At 39.5% G+C, this 19,611-nt stretch overlaps 1 protein-coding gene across 4 annotated transcripts in view; it reads right to left on the minus strand.

Moving 5' to 3' along the window:
• BTRC (beta-transducin repeat containing E3 ubiquitin protein ligase) overlaps positions 1 to 19,611 on the minus strand; it is a 117,180-nt gene that overhangs the window by 37,820 nt on the left and 59,749 nt on the right. For all 4 annotated transcript variants that reach the window (XM_062001046.1, XM_062001044.1, XM_062001045.1 and 1 more), the window contains one exon: positions 18,054 to 18,143. In XM_062001046.1, coding sequence (XP_061857030.1) covers positions 18,054 to 18,143 — 90 coding nt within the window. The remainder of the gene's footprint in view (positions 1 to 18,053; positions 18,144 to 19,611) is intronic.

Consider the following 19,611-nt stretch of genomic DNA (forward strand, 5'->3'; position numbering starts at 1 on the left):
CAAATCTAAATTACCATGGAGGGGGAAGAATCTGATTTAAATCTGTAGTTCACATAATTTTGTAAAATGCAGTGACCTGAGAGAAAACAACACATGCACGTAATTGGCATTAATTAAGCAACATTTTTATTACCTACAATCAAAGACTTCCAAGGAAGGTTTACTTGTCAGAAAGAGGGCTTTCTTTGTTGAGAAATTACAAGTCTTACTTAATTAACAATCCAATTTTTTGTAGTATAGTTGTTAAGTGTTTTCCACTTTTATTTTCTTCTAAAGGAACGTTACTCTAAGCACAAAAGCTATTGTTTAAATTGACAGAGTGAGGTCAGAAAAAACACTATCATCACATTTTTTAACTAATTCTCAGTTTGTGGCATCTGTTACAAAGGATTCATTCTGTGCTGAGAAGAAACAGGAAGATCTCAGACTTTATGGATATGAGAAGACAGTTACATCTGAATCTATGCACGCAATTAGGAAAGACCTATCATATTCTACTAATTCAGGCAAGTTTGTCTGTTGGATACAGGAATCAAACAGCCTGGTTACATATAGCACCTTTTTCATTCCCTAATTTCAAACTACTCCATGTGCTGAGCAGCTAAAGGCTACTTGTATGTCACGATTATGGTAAAATGAGTAATTGTAGCTACTTCAAACACTATTTTCAGGTCTGCGAGAGTAACTACTTGCTTGCTCATTTTTAATACTCCTCAACAATACGGTTCAGCAATGCACACAGTGAGTACTGCTGCCTGCTCCAAGCTGCAGCCTCAGCTAAGCCGTCAGTCGCACGCAATGACAGGCTGCCTACCTTACTGAAGTTATCTTGGGTATAAGCTTCCACAGACGGTCTAATTCAGATTTATTTTTGTAAATTACAGATCATGTTAAATATACATGAAGGAAAATATGGACCAGTTTCTTTTACTGCACAACATGAGTTATTTCCCATTCTAGGTTCCTTCTGAGAAAAGTCTAAATTTTAAAAATCTGTAAATTAGTGGCAGTGTCTACTGGTGAGACCTGATCCAGTCAAGCAGTAGTATTTGCTGAGTGCTGCAAAGAGCAGAAGCACACTCCAAGAGAATGAAGGGACCATGATACCCAACAATAACAAGGAGGAGCAGGCAGTCATTTGCCAAAGCTTCCTTTTCCTTTCAGAAAAAAATGCAAGTGGTGTCATTGCCTTAATACGACAGTTAAACCATAAGCTTCCAACAGCCAGAAGCAGGGTGTATCCAAAACTGAGTGTTAATAGCAGCAGTACAGTTTTAAGACAGTAATTTGACAATTTCTGCAGAAGAGTGATGAGAAAAGGAAACATAAATTAATTCCTCCTAGAAAGCAAACTCCTCAGCCACAAATGCTCAAAACATCTTCACCATTTCTCCTACCTCATTTCTTAAATTAAGCCACGCCCCAAGGACCATTCAATTTACCTTAACAAAACAGAGATGACATAGCTGCTCTCTAAAAATATAGGGGAATAAACACCAAAAATGAAAAATAATTACTAAAACAAAAAGAAGAAACAAGTCAAAGAACTAGTGGGATAATCTCTCCATGAAGAAGCTAGCTTGGAAACACAGAAAAGATTTCCAGTTGTCAGGAACAATCAGGTTATGGAACCGTCTCCTAATAGAAACAGAATGGAAAAAGGACCTCAAACCAACCTCTAACTAGTTATAAAATGAAATTTGGTTAAGTTCACTGAAAGGACAAAGTAGTATCTGCAAGAACAAAATGCTGGAATCAGTGACCTGCAAGGTCTCAGAAGACAGAGTGATATAAACTAGGCAATGTCCTGTTCTGCAAGAGGACATTCATCACCTTACAGCTCAGATTATACCTGACAGTGCACAAATGCAAACCTGTTGAGTGGTAACTGTGCAAAACAACTTTCAATGAGTAGAGAACATTGATGGGACTGTGGGCTCCACTGTCTTCAATATACAAAGGTAGAGCTTCATTCCTTTTATCACAGGTGATGAATGACTGCTTCAACCAGAACAAGAGCTGTCAACTTTGTCTTACACATTCCCAAAGAGCTTGAGTGTACCTAAGATTTATGAAATGTACAACCTACACCTTTCCACTAGGTACTGCACTGCTGAGTTACACATGACACACAGGAACACTTCTTATTCTGGCACAGTTTTATCCATCTGTCTCAGCTCCAGGAGACTCACAGGTAACTTCAGACTGTTTTGAGGCTATATTCGTTGTGGCTGTAGTTGGTTCAACAGGATATGCCTCATGATCTCAGATGCATTTAACACAAATGTATTACATGGGAACAGAGAGTATCTCTTCCCATACTTTCATTGCCTCCAGGTAAACTCTCATAGGATCTGGGGCAAACCTTTAAGCTGCTCATTCACATGACAGTTTGTTTGTTAGAAGATAAGATCCAGATGTTAGTAATGCAAGTGATGTTAGAGATTGATATGGAGTAACTTTTGCTGGAGGAGTTACCTTCAAGTCACTTAGCACTGACTGGGAAGATAAGGCTATGAACTGCTGGGAAGGCAGTTGCTGTGACTAGAAATTCTATTGTCTCCTGGGACAATTGTCTATTGTCTCCATAATTGGGAAAAAAAAAGAAAGATACATGGCTGACTTCAACACTGCTGCTCTTTTCTGCTAGCTTCTACCTTCAACTGACCAGTTACCCATTGCAACCCATACCCAGGTATCTGGGAGTTTTGGGATTGTGAAGACCAAAACCACAGAAAGGTACCATCTGGAGCTCAGTATGACTCCAAATTAATTCTTAAAACCAGCAGGATCAAAACTTGTCCTGTCAGTCAGTAGTGATCTACTTTGAGAGACAGAATGATGGAGGCAAGTGTTTAACCTCCAAAGAGACTAAGTGTGTTCAGCCACTTGAAGTCTGATGTAAGATGAAGAGTTCTTAGTTTGGTATCACGAAACTATGAAGATAAATGCATCTCCACTTGAGGACAGGGTTTGAAGCCTGATGATCTGGTTTTCAAATCAGAAGGGATTCTAAATGTCAACACTTGATCCCAAAGAAATTGCTACGGTGACAAATGGTCAGAAATTAAGGTAAAGACAATTACATACTTGCAAGTAAACCAAGGGTAAAACATCAAGTTCTTCAATGAGAACTGTTTTATACTGTTAAACACTGTTGCAGAAGATGAGACTGTAGGCTCAACAGTGCTGCTTCCATTTCCCAATGATAACTTAGCTATGCAACCTATAAATTTGCATTTCTCTGACTAGTACTTTAATAAATGTATTGATTTCATTAGTACAGCTAAAGCTTTATAATCTCTCCAAAGACAAATTATATTCTGTAACAGTTTATAAATAACTGTTTAGCTATTAAAATCTTAATGGATTAAAATTACAAAACTATTTGTTTTCAAATAAATGTTCTTGTGGTTTTATATTACTCACAAAAAGTTTAATGTACTTACATTTTACAGGTCAGATACCACGTTGCATTATTTGAGAAACAAAATTACCATGTATCACATGTTGATTTACATTTTATACATGAAAGCAGGACAGCTAAAAGTCAAGTAAAAACTTTGAATCTTCCAAACTTTAAAATCTTTCATCTATAAAAAGATACTACTGTAATTTTGAAGCAAGGAAGGACTTCTGGGGAATAGGGATATCTATGATTCAGCTGGAAAAACCACACAAAACTTTTAGATATATGAGACTTGCTATCACTTTTTCAAACACACAAGAAATCTACGTTGAGTCTGAAAATTGTGACCCAGTTTAACCTGGTTTTGTTTAAAAAGAAAAAAAGGGGGGAGAGAAATTTTGAAGAAAATCTTGCTAATGTTCTGTCAACAGCTAGCAGACAGTTTGCTTTCCCTCACAGAGCAAGTGAAACAAAAAAGGAGAACTGGAAGAAATAAATAAATAAGAGTTTATCTAGAGATGAGAAAATTCTAACATATAATACAAACAGGCTTGGGTTTGGCTTCACCAACAGTACTAAGGAAGGCTTTTATGTGCTATACAAAGCATAGATATTCTAGGAAGTGCACAGGTATAGGATCCACATAGACCAGCATTCCTCTCGGGACCATTCCAGGGAATGGCCTTTGGGAACTTTTGTTACCAAAGGACTTTTGTTACATGGTCTGGTGTGTGCTCGGTTGCCTGTTTAGCAAGGTGTTTATGGAAGTTGTGGGAGTTCTCTGAAGGCTACAGGGCAGGATGAGAGAGAAGAAACAGTTCGGGGGGTAATTTGTTCCTGTGTAGGCTTGTGATTTTCGTCATTAGATCCAAACTAGGCTGGCTTGTCCATATGACTTGCCCTGCAGCAGTTGTACAAGGATTCTGGGTAGCTTACTTAAAGATGAAAGCCGCTTCTCTACAGGAGTCCTGTCTGGGTGAGGATCTCTGTAGATCACAGGAGCCAATATAGCTCTAACCTCCTCAGAGCTTGTACAACATTGTCTGAGAACCTGGCTGTACATCAAAGCCTTTGTGGTGGCCTTAGGTCATCATTAGCTTCAGAAAGATACATATATTGCTCTATGAGCTCCTCTTCCTGATGCTCATAAAGTTACTTTGATACAAGAAGTATTTTAGGGAGAGTTTGATGAAGAGGTAATGGTTAGTGAGCTTGTGATTAAACATGGTGGAGTCCAGGAAGCAAGCACATATGATGAACATGCAGTTAAAGCAGAAGACTGGATTGTCAGTAGAACCTGAGGACAACTTTTCCTCCTGGCTCTCTGAAGGTTTCTGTCTGAGCCTGCCTAAGATGCTCCTTTTCACCTGAGATACTATGTGGCTGCTTTGCTGGGTGTTGCAGTTACCTTTGCATTCCCAAAGCTGACTGAGCCTCAGGGAGAAAACACTACTTAGTAACACTATGCACAGTTCTGATCCTGAAAGATGGTAGAAAAAAACCTTCAGAAATATCAGGCAAAAAAAAAAAAAAAAAAGGAAAAACATCCCAGAGAATGACTTTTCCCCCAGCTTCTTGGTGCTTGCTGGGGAGCACACAAGCCCCGTTGTCAAAGTAGCTCTCAAACTGAAGGGACAGAACAGGGAGAGCTGTGTGTGAGGTGGGAAGAGAGAGGCTGGAAAACTATACTGAGAAAACGCAAAATACCTACAAGTGAATGTGGAAATCACATGAAATATGTTAAATCAGTAGAAATTGGGATCAAAAAACAACCAAGAACTTCTACACTGATGAAATCATCCAGTTGCAAAACTCAACCAGGAGCAACATTTTTTTTAATTAGGTTAAGAAAGAATTAAGAATAGCTATCTGTTCATTTTAACATGTATGTAAACGTTATCAATCCTTAGGCTGCCTATTAATTCACATGTGGCAGATTTACACTATTTATGATATTATACCCCATGCTGGGACATCCCATTACAGAGTCACGGTAGTGGCTCCATACTTAAGGTGAATTCTGCAACACACTGCTTCTTTCCCCTTATTCTGTTGCAGCAAGATTACTTTTGGGCAAGAATTTACCATTTGGTTTCAACTCACAAGGGAATCTCTTTGGGAACTGACAAACTGATTTAAGCAGTTGTAGAATAATTTACTGGGTTTTGTGTTTTATTCAAGGAGAACAAAAGGCTTTGAGAGCTTTTGGTGTTTTATGCAACAACAAGAAGAATGTTCGGCTCAGAAAGCATCCACTTTTTCTTAGACTTTCCCCTTGCCCCCCATAAGGATCATATTTGACTGTAAATCTGACAGTAACCATTGGCAAGTGCATCTTTCCCAAGTATGTCTAACACAGCTTTTATAAAACGCAGGTGGATCTGGGGAGAGAGAAGGTGCCAGAGGAACAGAGCCCAAATCAACACTAGGTGTATATAAACAAAAATAATGCTTCAGTACATAACATGCTTCAACTGATACCATGTTTCCAGATCCCCAAATGTCTACTAAGGAAATGTTAAGCAGTGTTGTCCCTTTTTACAGATGGAAGAACTGACATGGAAAAGCAGAATATGACAAAGACAAAAGATGTCTCAAAATCTGGAGCCATAATTCCTAATCTAATATTCCTCCCATGAGGCCTTGTTGTTTACTATAAATAAACTATTTGCTCCCTAGAATTTAGTTGCAAAAGTAACTTTCGAACTTCTTCCCAATAAAGAGATGCTGTGAGTCCAGCCTGGAAGGATTAATTAAGGCCTGTGAAGCACTTAAAATACAGGGGGAACCCCCAGGAGGAAGTATGTATTTCCATATTCTGACCAGGGCTTGAAAAGCGTGCAATAAATACAGCCTGAGGCACACAACAAGCGACACAAACAGAATAAAATAAAATACTGAACAGCTGTTTGTTAAAGGAATACTGTTCATCCCACACAACAAACTTTATATCTGCCTAAGGCTGCAGGGTGTGGAGGAGAATCAGACTGAGGCAAAAATACAATTGCACTTCAAAGGGTTAAACAGCAGCAAAGTTATACAAAATTGGAACTGACTGACAAAGGAAAATATTAGACAACCTTTAGAGGAAGAACTGAAATCCCCACTCATTATTTTATTAGAAACACAACTGGTTTACATAGAACAAAAGGTCTGCAATTTACCAGGTTAGCTTTTTGCAGACATGCAATGTCTTTCAAGCTACAAAAACTGTGTGGATATCACCAAACTCATACAAAGCCTCCTCATTTTTAAAGGAGGTGGAAAGGAAGAGGTTACCTCCCTGTTACACAGTAAGAAAGCTCAAAATACTACACTAAGCAAAGATGTTGAGATCTGCCTAGAACTAAACCCGAAAGAAACCCAATCTCACACATGCCAGCTTTCCTATCCAGCACCTACCTACCTATAAGCATGAAATACAAAGTTGATGGGTGGGTGTGAGCTTATAGGGGAGCCATACAGACAGCCCGTACAGTTTGCTGAGTGCAGTGTGCTGGTTTTTGGCTTCTGCCAACTAGTAAGATTTTACTTACTTTTTGGTATCAGAAAATGGGATACCTAGAATCAAAGTGAGCCTGTGTTTGGATCAGAAAAATGAAAGAAAAGCAGCACGACAGTGTGCGCAGAATGACGGAGAGTTTCACTCTTCAACCATCACAACTTCTTTGGGAATTATGGGGAAAGAGAAAATAAATGCCTGAAAAACACAACGCAGAGCAAGGAAGGAAGAACGGGAACCGTCTTAAAAGAAGTATCTGGATTCCCCTGCACTGCCAACATTAATACTACTCTACAATAGTTCTTATTTTCCTTCCCAGAAACCACCCCGAACACAACTTTTTTCCCCATTGTTTTTTTTTTTCCCTTTACAAAAATATCAATTTTCCTGAGACTGGTACTCAGTTATAACAGTCATTAATTCCAATGTCTATTTTTAGAATGTACTTGAGGAAATTGCAATTTTACCAAACCACCAGGAAGGAAAAAACCAAGATTAAGTCATCCTTCTTTGCAATTATAGCAGCCAAATCTTTCAAATCTGCATGTCTGTGAATAAAGTAAATAAGTGAATAAACTGAAAAAAAATGGTCCAAAACACTCTGACAAAAGAACAACAGGCACTAAACAACAAAAAGGAGCATTAGGAAATCAATTGAGTATTTGATCTCTCCTCTTTTTTTTTCTGCTGAAAGCCACATGGCATGCATAGTATTTTTAACTGAGGAGTCTCATCTCAAATATATGCCAAGGAATCTTATTTCAAACATATACTAAATAAGGAGGGGAGTATTAAAAAGGGCAGTCCCTTACTCTAATTTTATCTGCCTCCCTCCTCTCCTCTTTCCTTGATGCAGTGAAACTTTAAATTCAACGCTAAACCCTGCCTCTCTCTCTCTCTTTTTTTTGTAAACAGTGATCAACATTTTCCTAAATGACCCCCGAAAGGACCTACTTTGAAACTACTCATTAGTAACAGCCACGTTTGCAATATTAACCTGGATGTGGCTGTTTATTAAGATCTTTTAAGGGGTTTAGAATGAAGACACACTGCCGGTGTACAGGGAGCACAGAAGGGGTAATTTAAAACCCATGTTTTTCCTCCCCCTCACCGAAAACATGCCCAGCATTGTGCAGCTGTGCTGCCAGCTTCATCACTCCCTCCATCTCCACTCTTGCTAATTAAAAGGTTGATCACAGAACAATGCTCTTCTCATTAATTTCGGCTTTCTGATTGGGCAGGATTCCCGCTCGCTCCGCCTGATCTTTTCCACACTGCTGAAGTTAATGTGACAGGAGCCCGAAGATGGATTACCCGCTGCCATATTGCCCATCACCTCCAATCAGCAGCTATCTGGGTAAACTGATTGTTCTAATTTGCTCTCATTATTTTTACAATATCAGGAGAAAATAACGCACACAGCTCACTGTCAAAGCCATGAAAATCAGCCATTAGTTAAACTCAGACACTGAGTGTCTTTATTAGAAGCACTGCAATTTATTGATGCAGCTTCAGTAAACTGAGATAATACCTGCTCTCTTTAAACACACTTTTGAAGGCATATCTATGTTGAAAGAAAATATTTATTAGGATACTTTTGGACATGCTTACTGACTCAGCCTGTTATGTTGATACACTGGCACACAATGAAGATTAAGAACAATGGAGGCTCGACTTTCACATAAAGAAGGGCAAAACATGCAGCATTATCCGCACGGCAGTCTGCCTGCACATCTCAGTTACTATTGCACAGGAAATAAAAATCACCTCAGTAATGATCTAACAAGCCAGTATGTAAATACACCCCAAAACTCACACAATATATGGTACTACCATAAAGGCAAACAAGGTACGGGCAGAATTGTGTGAGCTGTATGCACAAGGTCAACAATTTAGGTTTGGGTTTGGGTCGTTTTGCTAAGCAAAGGAAACTGTGTAGCCCAGCATCAAAACACAGGGATTGAGAGCTGGAGCTGCAAACGATAGGGGAAGCTGTTTTGTATGGCTGGGAACTATTTTTTCCCCTTACGAAAAGGCATTGTACTGCCACAACTCGGGAATGAGTCCAAGCAGAAATGTCACTCCACGCTGAAGCCTCTCAGGATCCCACAGCTAAGGAATTAATAAAGTATTGTTAGTGATATGAAGTCAGGCATTTTTATACTGCAGCAGTGCTAAGAAAAAAATCCTGGATCTCTGACAGGCTCTGTGCCGTATATAAAGGGACCTATATTATTTTGCAGGCTGCCTATCTGTATCTTAGCAAAGGGAAATGCTAAATGGAGGGATTAACAGAAATATGATACCTTAAATCCTGCTAAACATAAACCTTAAACTAGTGTCTACAATGCTGTAACTCGCAATGTGCTCCAAGAGTGACAGGCAGAGCGCAGCAGACTGATTTTACTTTTAAATAATATCTAAATTAGATTAGTTCTTTGTGTAGATCTGCATGAACCAGAGGGGACATTCATCATTGTGCCAAAAAAGTTAAATTCACTGGGGTACGCTCAAAGTGAACGGTTCTAGACCTACGTTTTATTTCTCAGACACATCATCAAGATGCTGTGCCAATATGCATGAAGCCAGTCAGGAGCTGCAAGAAAGACAAGGAGAGAGTAACTGGATATCAGAAAAGGTTTAATTTTTCCCTTTGTAGATTATGAATTGCTTGGGACAGGATCCGTGGCTTCTCTGTCTTGTGAGCACAGAACATCCCTTTCAATACTTGAGCTTCTTTTTAAATATTTAAATGGCTTAAAGATAAGGAAGGGTATTCTCCTCCCTTCTCCTCCAAAACAGATGGAATTCCAGTTCTCCCTCCTCCTCCTGCTGTAATTTAAAATGCTACAATTTCCATTACTGCTTTTTAATATTTTTAAATCCTCATCAGCCAGAGCCTTGTGTTTGGGGGTTGATTTCTCCTCCCTCCTAGAAAAGCCACCTCCCAGCTTTGTTTGGTATCTCTTTTGACCCTTGCTAATGGTTTTCTTTTGGAGGGGCGTGCCACGCTTTTCTCCTTAAAATTCCTGCACTGAAAGACTGCACCACACCACACTCCACAAAACGTGCTGATGGCACAAATTACAAGCCCCCAGCCGAACACTCCAGCCCCCACCATTCGGGCAGATTTATGTGGGCTCTTGCCGACGTTATTACAAGTCAGAGTTTATTGGGAAATTGTTACATTATGCGGAGTGTCTAACAAATTGCTTATGCTGCTATAATTGGATTACAACAGCCGCTTGCTCCCACCGGTAAGATTAGGCAAGTAGGACTCCTGCCGATCTCTGAGCGTTAGCAGTAATTTTATTTGCCTTGCCTCTCTCTTTCCTAACAACATGCCTCTTTCCCTGCCAGCTGTCTGCTGAAAAGGCACAGGCTTGTTCCTTGGCCCTAACAATGCAATTACAGCCCTGCAGATCGCACTGTTTGTGCATTAAGTACAGAGCCAAAACGAGGCGAATTGATCGTTTGACTTTTGGAGGAGCCATGTGATCTCTGCGTGCGGGTGATCCGGCATGCATCAGTGGGCAGTGCTGCAGTACACGCCTGACGATGAACTCGCTCCACATTAGTTCCCTTCCCCTGTCTGCTCCCAATTGTAAAGACCTTGAAGCCTACCCCACATTAACCCCCATTGCTCTACAAAAACAGGCTCCTTTTTAGCAGCTCTCTTGTCAGGCTGAACTTGGAACTCCCTCTGCCTTCTGAGGTATCTTCTGACACTTGGTCACACCAATGGCTTCCCTGTAGTGGGCAATACTATGTGAAATGATTGCTCCAGTGTTGCACACCCCAAGCTCTACCACAAAATCTGGACATACTTTTTAATCAACTTTTTCAACTCTTGAATTTGAAAAAACTGAAAACACATCCAGTCAATGTTCACAATGTTAATGGTATTTGCATTCTTTACCATCCAAGGTTGCTGCCACTGCAGGTGACTACTTAAGAAGCAACGTTTTAGTTCATTTGCCACTATTTACCACTAAAGCCACCAATGGTTTAGATTCCAAAGTGTTTCATATTTCCAGCACAAAAGATCTCAAAGTACTCTATAAGCTCGAGTTCAGCTTGTTTCATAACATCCAGGTAAACATTCCTTAGAAGTTTAACGTGACAGGACTTGAATGAAGACCTCAAGGCTGTAATTTTTTATGCAGAGCATCAATCATCAAACCAGTAAACACTCGGGGTAGAACTATAGCATGAGACACTACACACAATACAGGTGCAGGGGAATTTTGATTAAGGATGCCATGTCAAGTTCTAAATTTTAAAAGGCTTCTATTGCATCTTGACTGCCTACGTACGAGAGCATCCTAGGATGATTCAGTTTAGAAGGGACCTCAGGAGTTCTTCAGGTCAATCTCCTGGTCAAAACAGGGTGTGTTATGAGGTCAGATCAGGTAGTTCAGGGTTTCACCCAGCCTCGTCTTGAAAGCCTTTGCTGCAGAGCCTCTGAAAGCAAACTGATCCAGTTGACTGTTTTCATCTCAAAAATGCTCTTCCTTAGAATGAGTCAAACCTGAGGAGAAGCTTCTAAGACCTGTGTGGGAATCTTTACAGTATTTACTGAACTCCACTTCTCTGCTTTCTTGAAATTCCAAGAGCCCAGGGCTCCAAAAAAGTAGAAACATCTCCATGGAGTTTGACTGTTAACTTTGGAAATGATTCTTCATATCAAGATTTTGCATGTCACCTGACTGACCATCCTTACTGCAGAGCTTTGTGATCTGATCTCCAGAATACACCTAGAGACTCTCTGCTATAAAGCAATTTATAAATTAACCATTATATTACTATTTCCTCAAAGTGTCTTTTGAATTTTAAAAAACCCTAAGTGCAATTATTTTTTAATTTGTGGCTTCATTGGCAATTCAAAGTCATTTTGGGTGGTAAGAGAAGCAGAAATGACAACCACTCCACAGTGTTTTCATAACCGAAGACTGAAGGAGCCTGTTTACATGTAGTTTAACACTCAAAAGAAACTCTGAACAGCTGAAATGCCTTATAAATAGCTCAGACCCAGAGGAAGTGCAAACGTCTGCATTGTGAATTGTAGATCTTAATTACAGACAATGGCTGGTACAGCAAGTAGCACGAAAAAAAAAGTGAAACAGTTGCACTGTTCATGGTTGGCAATAATTCTTCAGGAAAATATTTACTATCAATCAGTTATGAGAAAAGGGACTCTGCGCTCATAAAACAGCACGTTGCTTCTCATACCAGGACCATTTTGCTTCAGCATAATCTGAATTTAAACAGCTTGTTTCCTGCGGATATAATTTTGGAAATAAATAAAACAAGTCTATCAAAATCTGGAGAATGTGTATGGTGGGGTGGGGTGGGGTGGGGGGAGCATGAATATCACATTTCTTTCTCAGTCATTTGTGAAGAGGTTATTAGATTGAGGGGAAGCTAAAGCATAAAGATTGTCTTGACCTAAAAAAAAATATACATAAAAAAGGAGAGACTTGCAATTAAGGTAAAAGTAGACATGACTAGGAAGGGAAGATCATCAGGTCAAAGCTTTTAGATAAACCCCCAATGCTGTTTTCTCCTTGTGCTGCCTAAAGACTGAGAATTCACAGTTTCAAAGTACCTTTTGAAAATTAAGTAATCCCAGTAATATCCCTGCAATACTCGCCATTCACACAGCTCTCTTTTTACTGAGAATACCTACAACATGTAAAATGACATGCTTAAATCTCTATTAGACAGTGCCTGGGGCAGCGTTTATCCAGTTTGCAATGGTCTCAAAACTGCTGTCCCAGAGGAAGCTATATCCAAGCCACAAAAGAGGACACTGCTATGAAGGGGTTTGGAGCTGGAAGCATGTCCACTGAACAGTCTCTCTGCATCACTATGTTGATTACTAAAAATTAAGGTATAGAGAAATGTACTTCCTCATTAAAACAGTGGAAGGAGTATCAGGAAACACAATGTATCTGGTCAAGTAATATTTCTTCATTGTTACTCTGACTTCAATCTCAAGGACTCGCAAAGGCTTCAACAGCACTGCAAAACTATGCATTATATACCGACTCAATGGTATATCACAGCCGAACTCCAAGCTGGCTGTGGTGTTCACGCAAAGTAAATGCAGGGTCGTGATCAGGAAAGAGAAGCCATCAATCTGTGACATAAAGGGACTTGAGAGTACAAAAGGGACACTCTGCAGATCAATTTGTCCTACTGCCAACTGGGACATTCAGCCTGAAATCCTAAATGTTTGTTTATTAAGAAGTACTCATTGTTTCTCCTTTGAATTCATATAAAAATTCTGAGCTCAATGTTATCAATACTTTTATTCTGAAGTAGCAATGCAGAAAGAACTGACAAAGGAAGGTAGATTTCAATTACCAGCTATTTCCATCGCTTCTTGCTTTAGCTGAATCATCCTTGAATGTAAAATGTGCAGCTATAGCTAAATAATACTACGCATCTTTGAAAGAAAATGTCAAATAGCACACTTGCAAGTGCCAAGCCCTGTTCTGGGTTTTCAGAATTGAGCAGAACATCGCTCTGTCCTCCTGCACGCTACAAACAGCTTACTGAGCAGGCATGAAGCACATCACTACATGCTTAAGCAGGACTTTTCATCCACGAGTTGAAAAAGCATTATACAGTTACATTTCACAACATTTCTGCAAGGAAAGTAATATTCAGTTCCCTTTTTGAACAGGAGCAAGAAAAGCCATCATGGCCACAGAGAAAAAAATCACAGTGCTAAAAATAAAGAGCACAAACCCTTTCTAGATTCCTAGTTAATACTGTAACTATTGCAGTAAGCACATTTAAAAGTGATAAACAACAAAGATTCCTTAGAAGACACAGCATGCTTAACAAACCCTGAGAAGTCCCTCGGTTTGCCCGGACCTTAAAAAGCAGGACCAGTTATCACAATTATCATTTCTCAAGGGTGGTGTTTGTGACTGTATTTTTCTTCTTCCAATTTCACTTAGATAGTGGCAGAGAACCTCTCCCAGCTGCTGAGCTAAGAACTAAGTAGAAACCTGGGGATGCTGTATGCCATTTAGAAGGTGTCTTTGTGGTGTCTCTGGCAGGTATGCCATAGAGTGTCTGTCTGGCACACATAGGAAAGAAGTCAATGTGCAAAACGAAACTGATAACATTTCTTTATATAGCAGACTCAGACAAACTGGAATTGAGTGCAGGAATTAATAAACAGTGAAGATGTACCTAATGGACACAGGAAACAGGTATTGACTGTAGAACTCTGAGATCTGCTGTACACCAGTCTCTTGCTGAGTGAGAAAAGGGCACTTGGAATCAAAAGGATATTTCCACGATCCTGGGAAATGCAAATTCTAACAGACTTCAGGCAAACAGAAAAAGTCAAACCTAATACAGTCCACATTAGTAAAAGGGTGAAAAGGTAAGACCTCAGTTTGTAAACAGGAATATATATAATCCATCTAAGTAAAGACTCAGCCAAGGAGACTGGAGATACACCAAAACATCCCTCACTGCATAGGAAATAGAAAGTGTGAAGGTCACCATAGAAAGCAAGCAGTCCCAGACAAAGAACAGAAACTTGTTTGCACACTGAGGAGTATCACAAGAATCCTAGTGACACACCAGATGCCAGGGGATTTTTAACTGTGCCCCTCTAATTGAGGATGAAGCACACACCAACACCATTATCTGGCCTAAAGATACTGGCTTACAAAATATGGAACAAACAATAGGAACAGATGCTCATTTGGCCAGATTTCAAATAAGCCTCATTAAAACCAAACACCCTGTCCTTGGAGCTCAGGTTCATGCTACATTTCTACCTTATTTAAGCACCTAGCACCAATTCCTGAGACAGTTGTCCACTTGTGGTTGCACACGAGTAGTATCATAAAAAGAAATCCTCTAGCAGACATTTCTTGGTTTCAATGTGACAAATAGGAGGAGCACATATATAAAAAACATATATACACACATATAAAAACACAATTAGAGACTGCATTTCCTTTTTAAAATAGATTAGGTTCAATAGACATCACACTTGTTGATCATACAAAGGCAATGGGCAAAAAGGTGCCAAAAGATTAACAGAAAAATTCCTGAGGATGGAAAAGAACTGATGTTACAAATCACATGGGTGACATCTGTGTGTCACAATATATAATTTCTAATTTAAGATGCCACCTCTTCAGTCAGAGCATGCACACACTTGAAACTATTTCTACTGCTCGCTCTTTGCTTCTACTTAAATATGCCTAAGTCTCACCAACGAATTTTCAGAAGGCAAACACGAGAAAAGCAGGGCTAAGAACAATATGCAAAGATTCATTAGAAGATGATATTCTAGTTTTATTTTTTAAATGTCTGAATAAACCTAGCTAATCCACAGGTTTGCAAAAGCCACTGAATACCTGGCTGCACAGGTTGCATCACACGGAAAATCAAGTAGACAAGGTTTTCTAACAAACACAGACTTCCTTGAGCGGTCAAAAAGACTGTGGCCCTGTGCTACTTTCCATACTTGAAAATGCATGTCTGTTTATTATAAACTTCTTTTCCCTTCATTTTATAAAGAATGCCAGTTGTTAGGTTGGTAATTTACATCTGGATGGACTGTACAGAAGCACTCGTTCACAAGAGAGCTTGATGGATGAACAGTGCTTCAGTCTGAAAAACGATATCTCAATATTGATGTGTGTGGCCTCAAGGGAAACTGCATTTCATTCTTTGAACAAACTTCAGAAACATCAAGCACACGATCAGTAAATGGCATTAATACAGTCTTAACAGAGCACAATTTTCCTTTCTGCAAGTAGGTGCAGAATCAGAAATTCCGTTTTCAGAAAAACCACCGTCTCTTGCAGACTCACTGACATGTCTGACAAGCATGTGATAATGCTGACTGTGGCATCCAGCCAGAGCTGATACTGCACTGCAGAATCACAAAAGGTAAATCATGATTTCCAAAGTAAGCCTTTTTGTCTTTCACTGTCAGTTTAAAAAGAAAAAAAGACAACCTGAAAACCCTACAATACTTTTGGAAAAGTGCTGCAGATGAAGAAACCCGCAGTATTCACCCTCTTGACAAAACAGTTTGAAGTCCAAGGTTGTAAAACACATCAATCATGGAGGATAAAACTCACCATGTGCATAAGGCTAGAAGGCCTCTGAACTCCTTAAATCCCATTTAAGCCCTTCACCTAGGGAGCATTTAACAGTTGTGCCATTTGCCTATGCCATCACTGAGCCATCTGCATTTAGCTAACTGGATTTATAAAAGCTTCAACACTTCTGGAATTTGAAAGATGAGCTTTCTTAGAATCTATTTCATTTTGGTTTGTAGCTGGGAAGGCAAAGGAAAGGAGTACAACAGCCAGGCAAGCTAGTACTATATATATCCCTGGAAAAGCCCTTATGGGTTTTTTTATATATACATATTCTGTAAGATATAGATATGTACAGGTATGTGTGTGTATATATATATATATATATGCTTTTCTATATACATATATATGATGGCAATTGTCCTACAGCACGTAGAGACACTTTAAAATAGACACTTTTTCATCTCAAGAGTGATTGTTCAAATTCATCCACAATAACATGAAAAAAAGTCTTGCTGTTCCTGCCTTGTGCCCTACCCATACTTCTTACCATGATGTTACCGAAAACATAATTTTAGGAGAGTATTAATTAGGATGATAAAGGTATGTCATTTAATTTAAAAGAGGCACCACTTAAATTAGCTACATTTGTTGCACATCCTTGCTCCCTATCAGGTCAAAAAAGATGCTATAAAGCAGGTGGGGTTGAAGGGGTTTACTCTAGCTAGCTTGCTGTGAGCTGCTTCATGGCATCAGAATGATGCTGTATGATGATACAATTCGGTCAGAGCTGCTCTGGTGCCTTGCTGGATGAGTTTCACCTACTATGTATCCTAAAGCACCTTAGGGAGCAAGCATAAAACCAGCCATCTTGAGGTGCTGGTACTAAATATGAGCACTTTGCACCACGACTGGTAGCTTCTCTCAGAAGTGCTTCTCTAGCAGAGGCAACCTGGCACGTCAAGCACACTTTATGAATGCTAAGACACCTGCAAGCACCACGACAAACTTTTATGATGGACGATTCTCTAACAGAAATCAAAAGTAATGGGACATCCAAATTTCACCAGCAAAACCCCAGGAAAGATTTAGCTGGGAAATTATCTTAAAGGTCAATACAGAAGTGGCCCCTGAAGGGACAAGGCACCTTTAACAACCGTTCCAAGTATGAACAAAAAAACCCAAAAGGATTTCAAGAAGATCAAGGAATAAATAACCAAAAGAGAAAACAGGCATTTGAGTGGTTAGGTTTGTGGTGACAGAGGAGCAACAAAATGCCAGCTGGTTTCTGTAATAGATGGCTGCATGCACTGGTCTGTCCTCTATGCCCATTCTAAACTTCCTTTCAGTGGAAATACGAAGCTTACACAAGGCTAAATACATCCTTCCTGCAGCCTTTCTATACATATTGCATCATGGTTCAAATGGTTTCTATTCACAAACATCCTTACATGTAAGTTGCTTACCCTAGTTATGCTGAATTTTAGGAAAAGAGGGTGACTAGCAGCACCTCATCTTTTCCATCACATTACCGTAACTCTTAAGGCATCACTTTTCTCTGATGGGCTAATATATCCATTTTCTTACCATTCTGACTGCCGCATCTCCCTCCTTCCTTTCCTTTAAATACAGCATTCAGTGTATTTTAATTGAAAGGTCTTTCTTTTTCCACCTCCTCTCTGGCAGCTAAAACAGGGAACCATGATACAAAGAGCTTTCATGTAGTATTTTTAGCATGTATCTGGACATTTATCATTTGAAGTGGCCACATCTAATTATACATAGGCCATCTCACTGGAAAAAGCCTATGACTTGGCATAGCAGAATGAATCCTTCAAGTCTAGATAACTCAGGACAAAAAGTAATGATTTCTAACAGAGAAGAACAGCAAATCTGAAATCTCGACACTGAACGACAGAGAAGTCTACTCAAAATACTTGTTTTCTGTTTAATCATTTTTTCCTTACTGTAATTTTTAACAAGAACTTTTCTTTGATTAACAATGAACAGTCTGCTAAAAACCCCTCAAAACCAAAGCTGTTCTCTTACTTACTTTGGCCACACAATTTTCAGTCTTCATAGCAGTGCTTCCTAGACACACTGTTTCCTGGTTTAAGCACAGTCTGGCACAGCTGTTGTAGGTCTGCAGAAAGATTAAAATGGTTATGAATAGAAGAACACAATTTTCTTTCAGGCATCACATTTTTGGCACAGGAACCCACAACAACTCTCCTACATTTCCTTTTTCCTAAGGTGTAAATGTTTCAAACCAAAATAAACTAGTTTACAGCAAAAGCCTATGTTCAGGGCACGAATGTCCTCTGAGAAGCTGTTTTATAGTTCTGAGATGCAAAGAAAAAAAAAGAATCTCTTTTCACTTGAAAAAGAAAGAAACCAATCTGACAGCATATGTCAAATGTAACGCTCCCTCTCAGGGAAAAATACATGGGGACAGTACTAAGGTTATTATCAGGAGGGAGCAAATCTAGACAACATTTCACTTGTATTTAATCTTCCCAAATTTGGAAAGCTTTTCCTTTTCAAAGAGAATGTTGTTTTTCTTTAACTCATACACTGTCCTGTCCAGGGGACCCTCAGCTGTGGCTGCAGACTCTGGAGTCTTTGCAGAATACATTACTCGTAGTTTCTCCCCTTTTTAAGCGCAGCATAACAATAGTGCTTAGGAAGTGTGCTTAAAATTCTACTTTGGATGATCTGGCTATTTAAACTAAGATGCCTGAAGAACTCACAAGGTTCTGATGGATGCTCCTTCCATCTCAACTTTCAACACCTTTCAAATTATTACTTAAGTTCACATTCTCTAGTAGGATGAGTAGAGTAGCACTAAGAGCTCCAGTACTGGACTAACATCCCAATGCCTGTCGCCATTTTCAGAGAACTGATCCCAAGCAGAAGTAGCAGTTCAAAAACAAGCACAAACTTGCTTTGTTGCTAGAGTAGTAAGTGGACCACAGAGAAGACATCACTACCTCAAACAGTTGTGTGGGGAAAACCCAAGATGCATTTTGAAGGAGAATTAAATTAAACTTGCTACAAAGATGTTTCCAAGAGCACTAAGTAAAGCATACTAACATTCATTATATTTTTAAGATTGCCTTAAGGGAAGGATGTACAAAGATTTGTAGTGAACTGACTGTCAGTAGCCTCCCTGTAATATTTGCTAGCGATCTGTAAACATCCTTCTTTGAGGGCTTGCTGGGGATGTCTATTTGTTTGATTTGGAACTAATTCAATCCCAAGTCTGCCACAGGTTACAAAACTTGTGGGCAACACTGGCATGCTAAGGGTTCCAGAACCTCTGCCTCTGCTCCAAAGCTATGCCATCAGAGCCAGATTCCCTCAGCACCTAACACCCACAATCTTCCCTTCTTGCTCTCCTGCCACAGGCCTGAGTGTGCAAGATGTAGTCAGCAGCAACACATAAACCACCAGAAGAATATATTGCAAGGGATGTCAGAGGCAAGAATGCAGGGATTAAAAGCAGTTATGCTGCGTGACAGGAGATGTCACAACATCTCCTGTGCTCCAAACAGTCTCCATCTCAGAAGGATGGGAATTGAGTGTTCACAATCAGTTTATAATACTATTCA

The sequence above is a fragment of the Colius striatus genome, chromosome 8, assembly GCF_028858725.1.
Source record: "Colius striatus isolate bColStr4 chromosome 8, bColStr4.1.hap1, whole genome shotgun sequence".
Taxonomy (NCBI): Eukaryota; Metazoa; Chordata; class Aves; order Coliiformes; family Coliidae; genus Colius; species Colius striatus.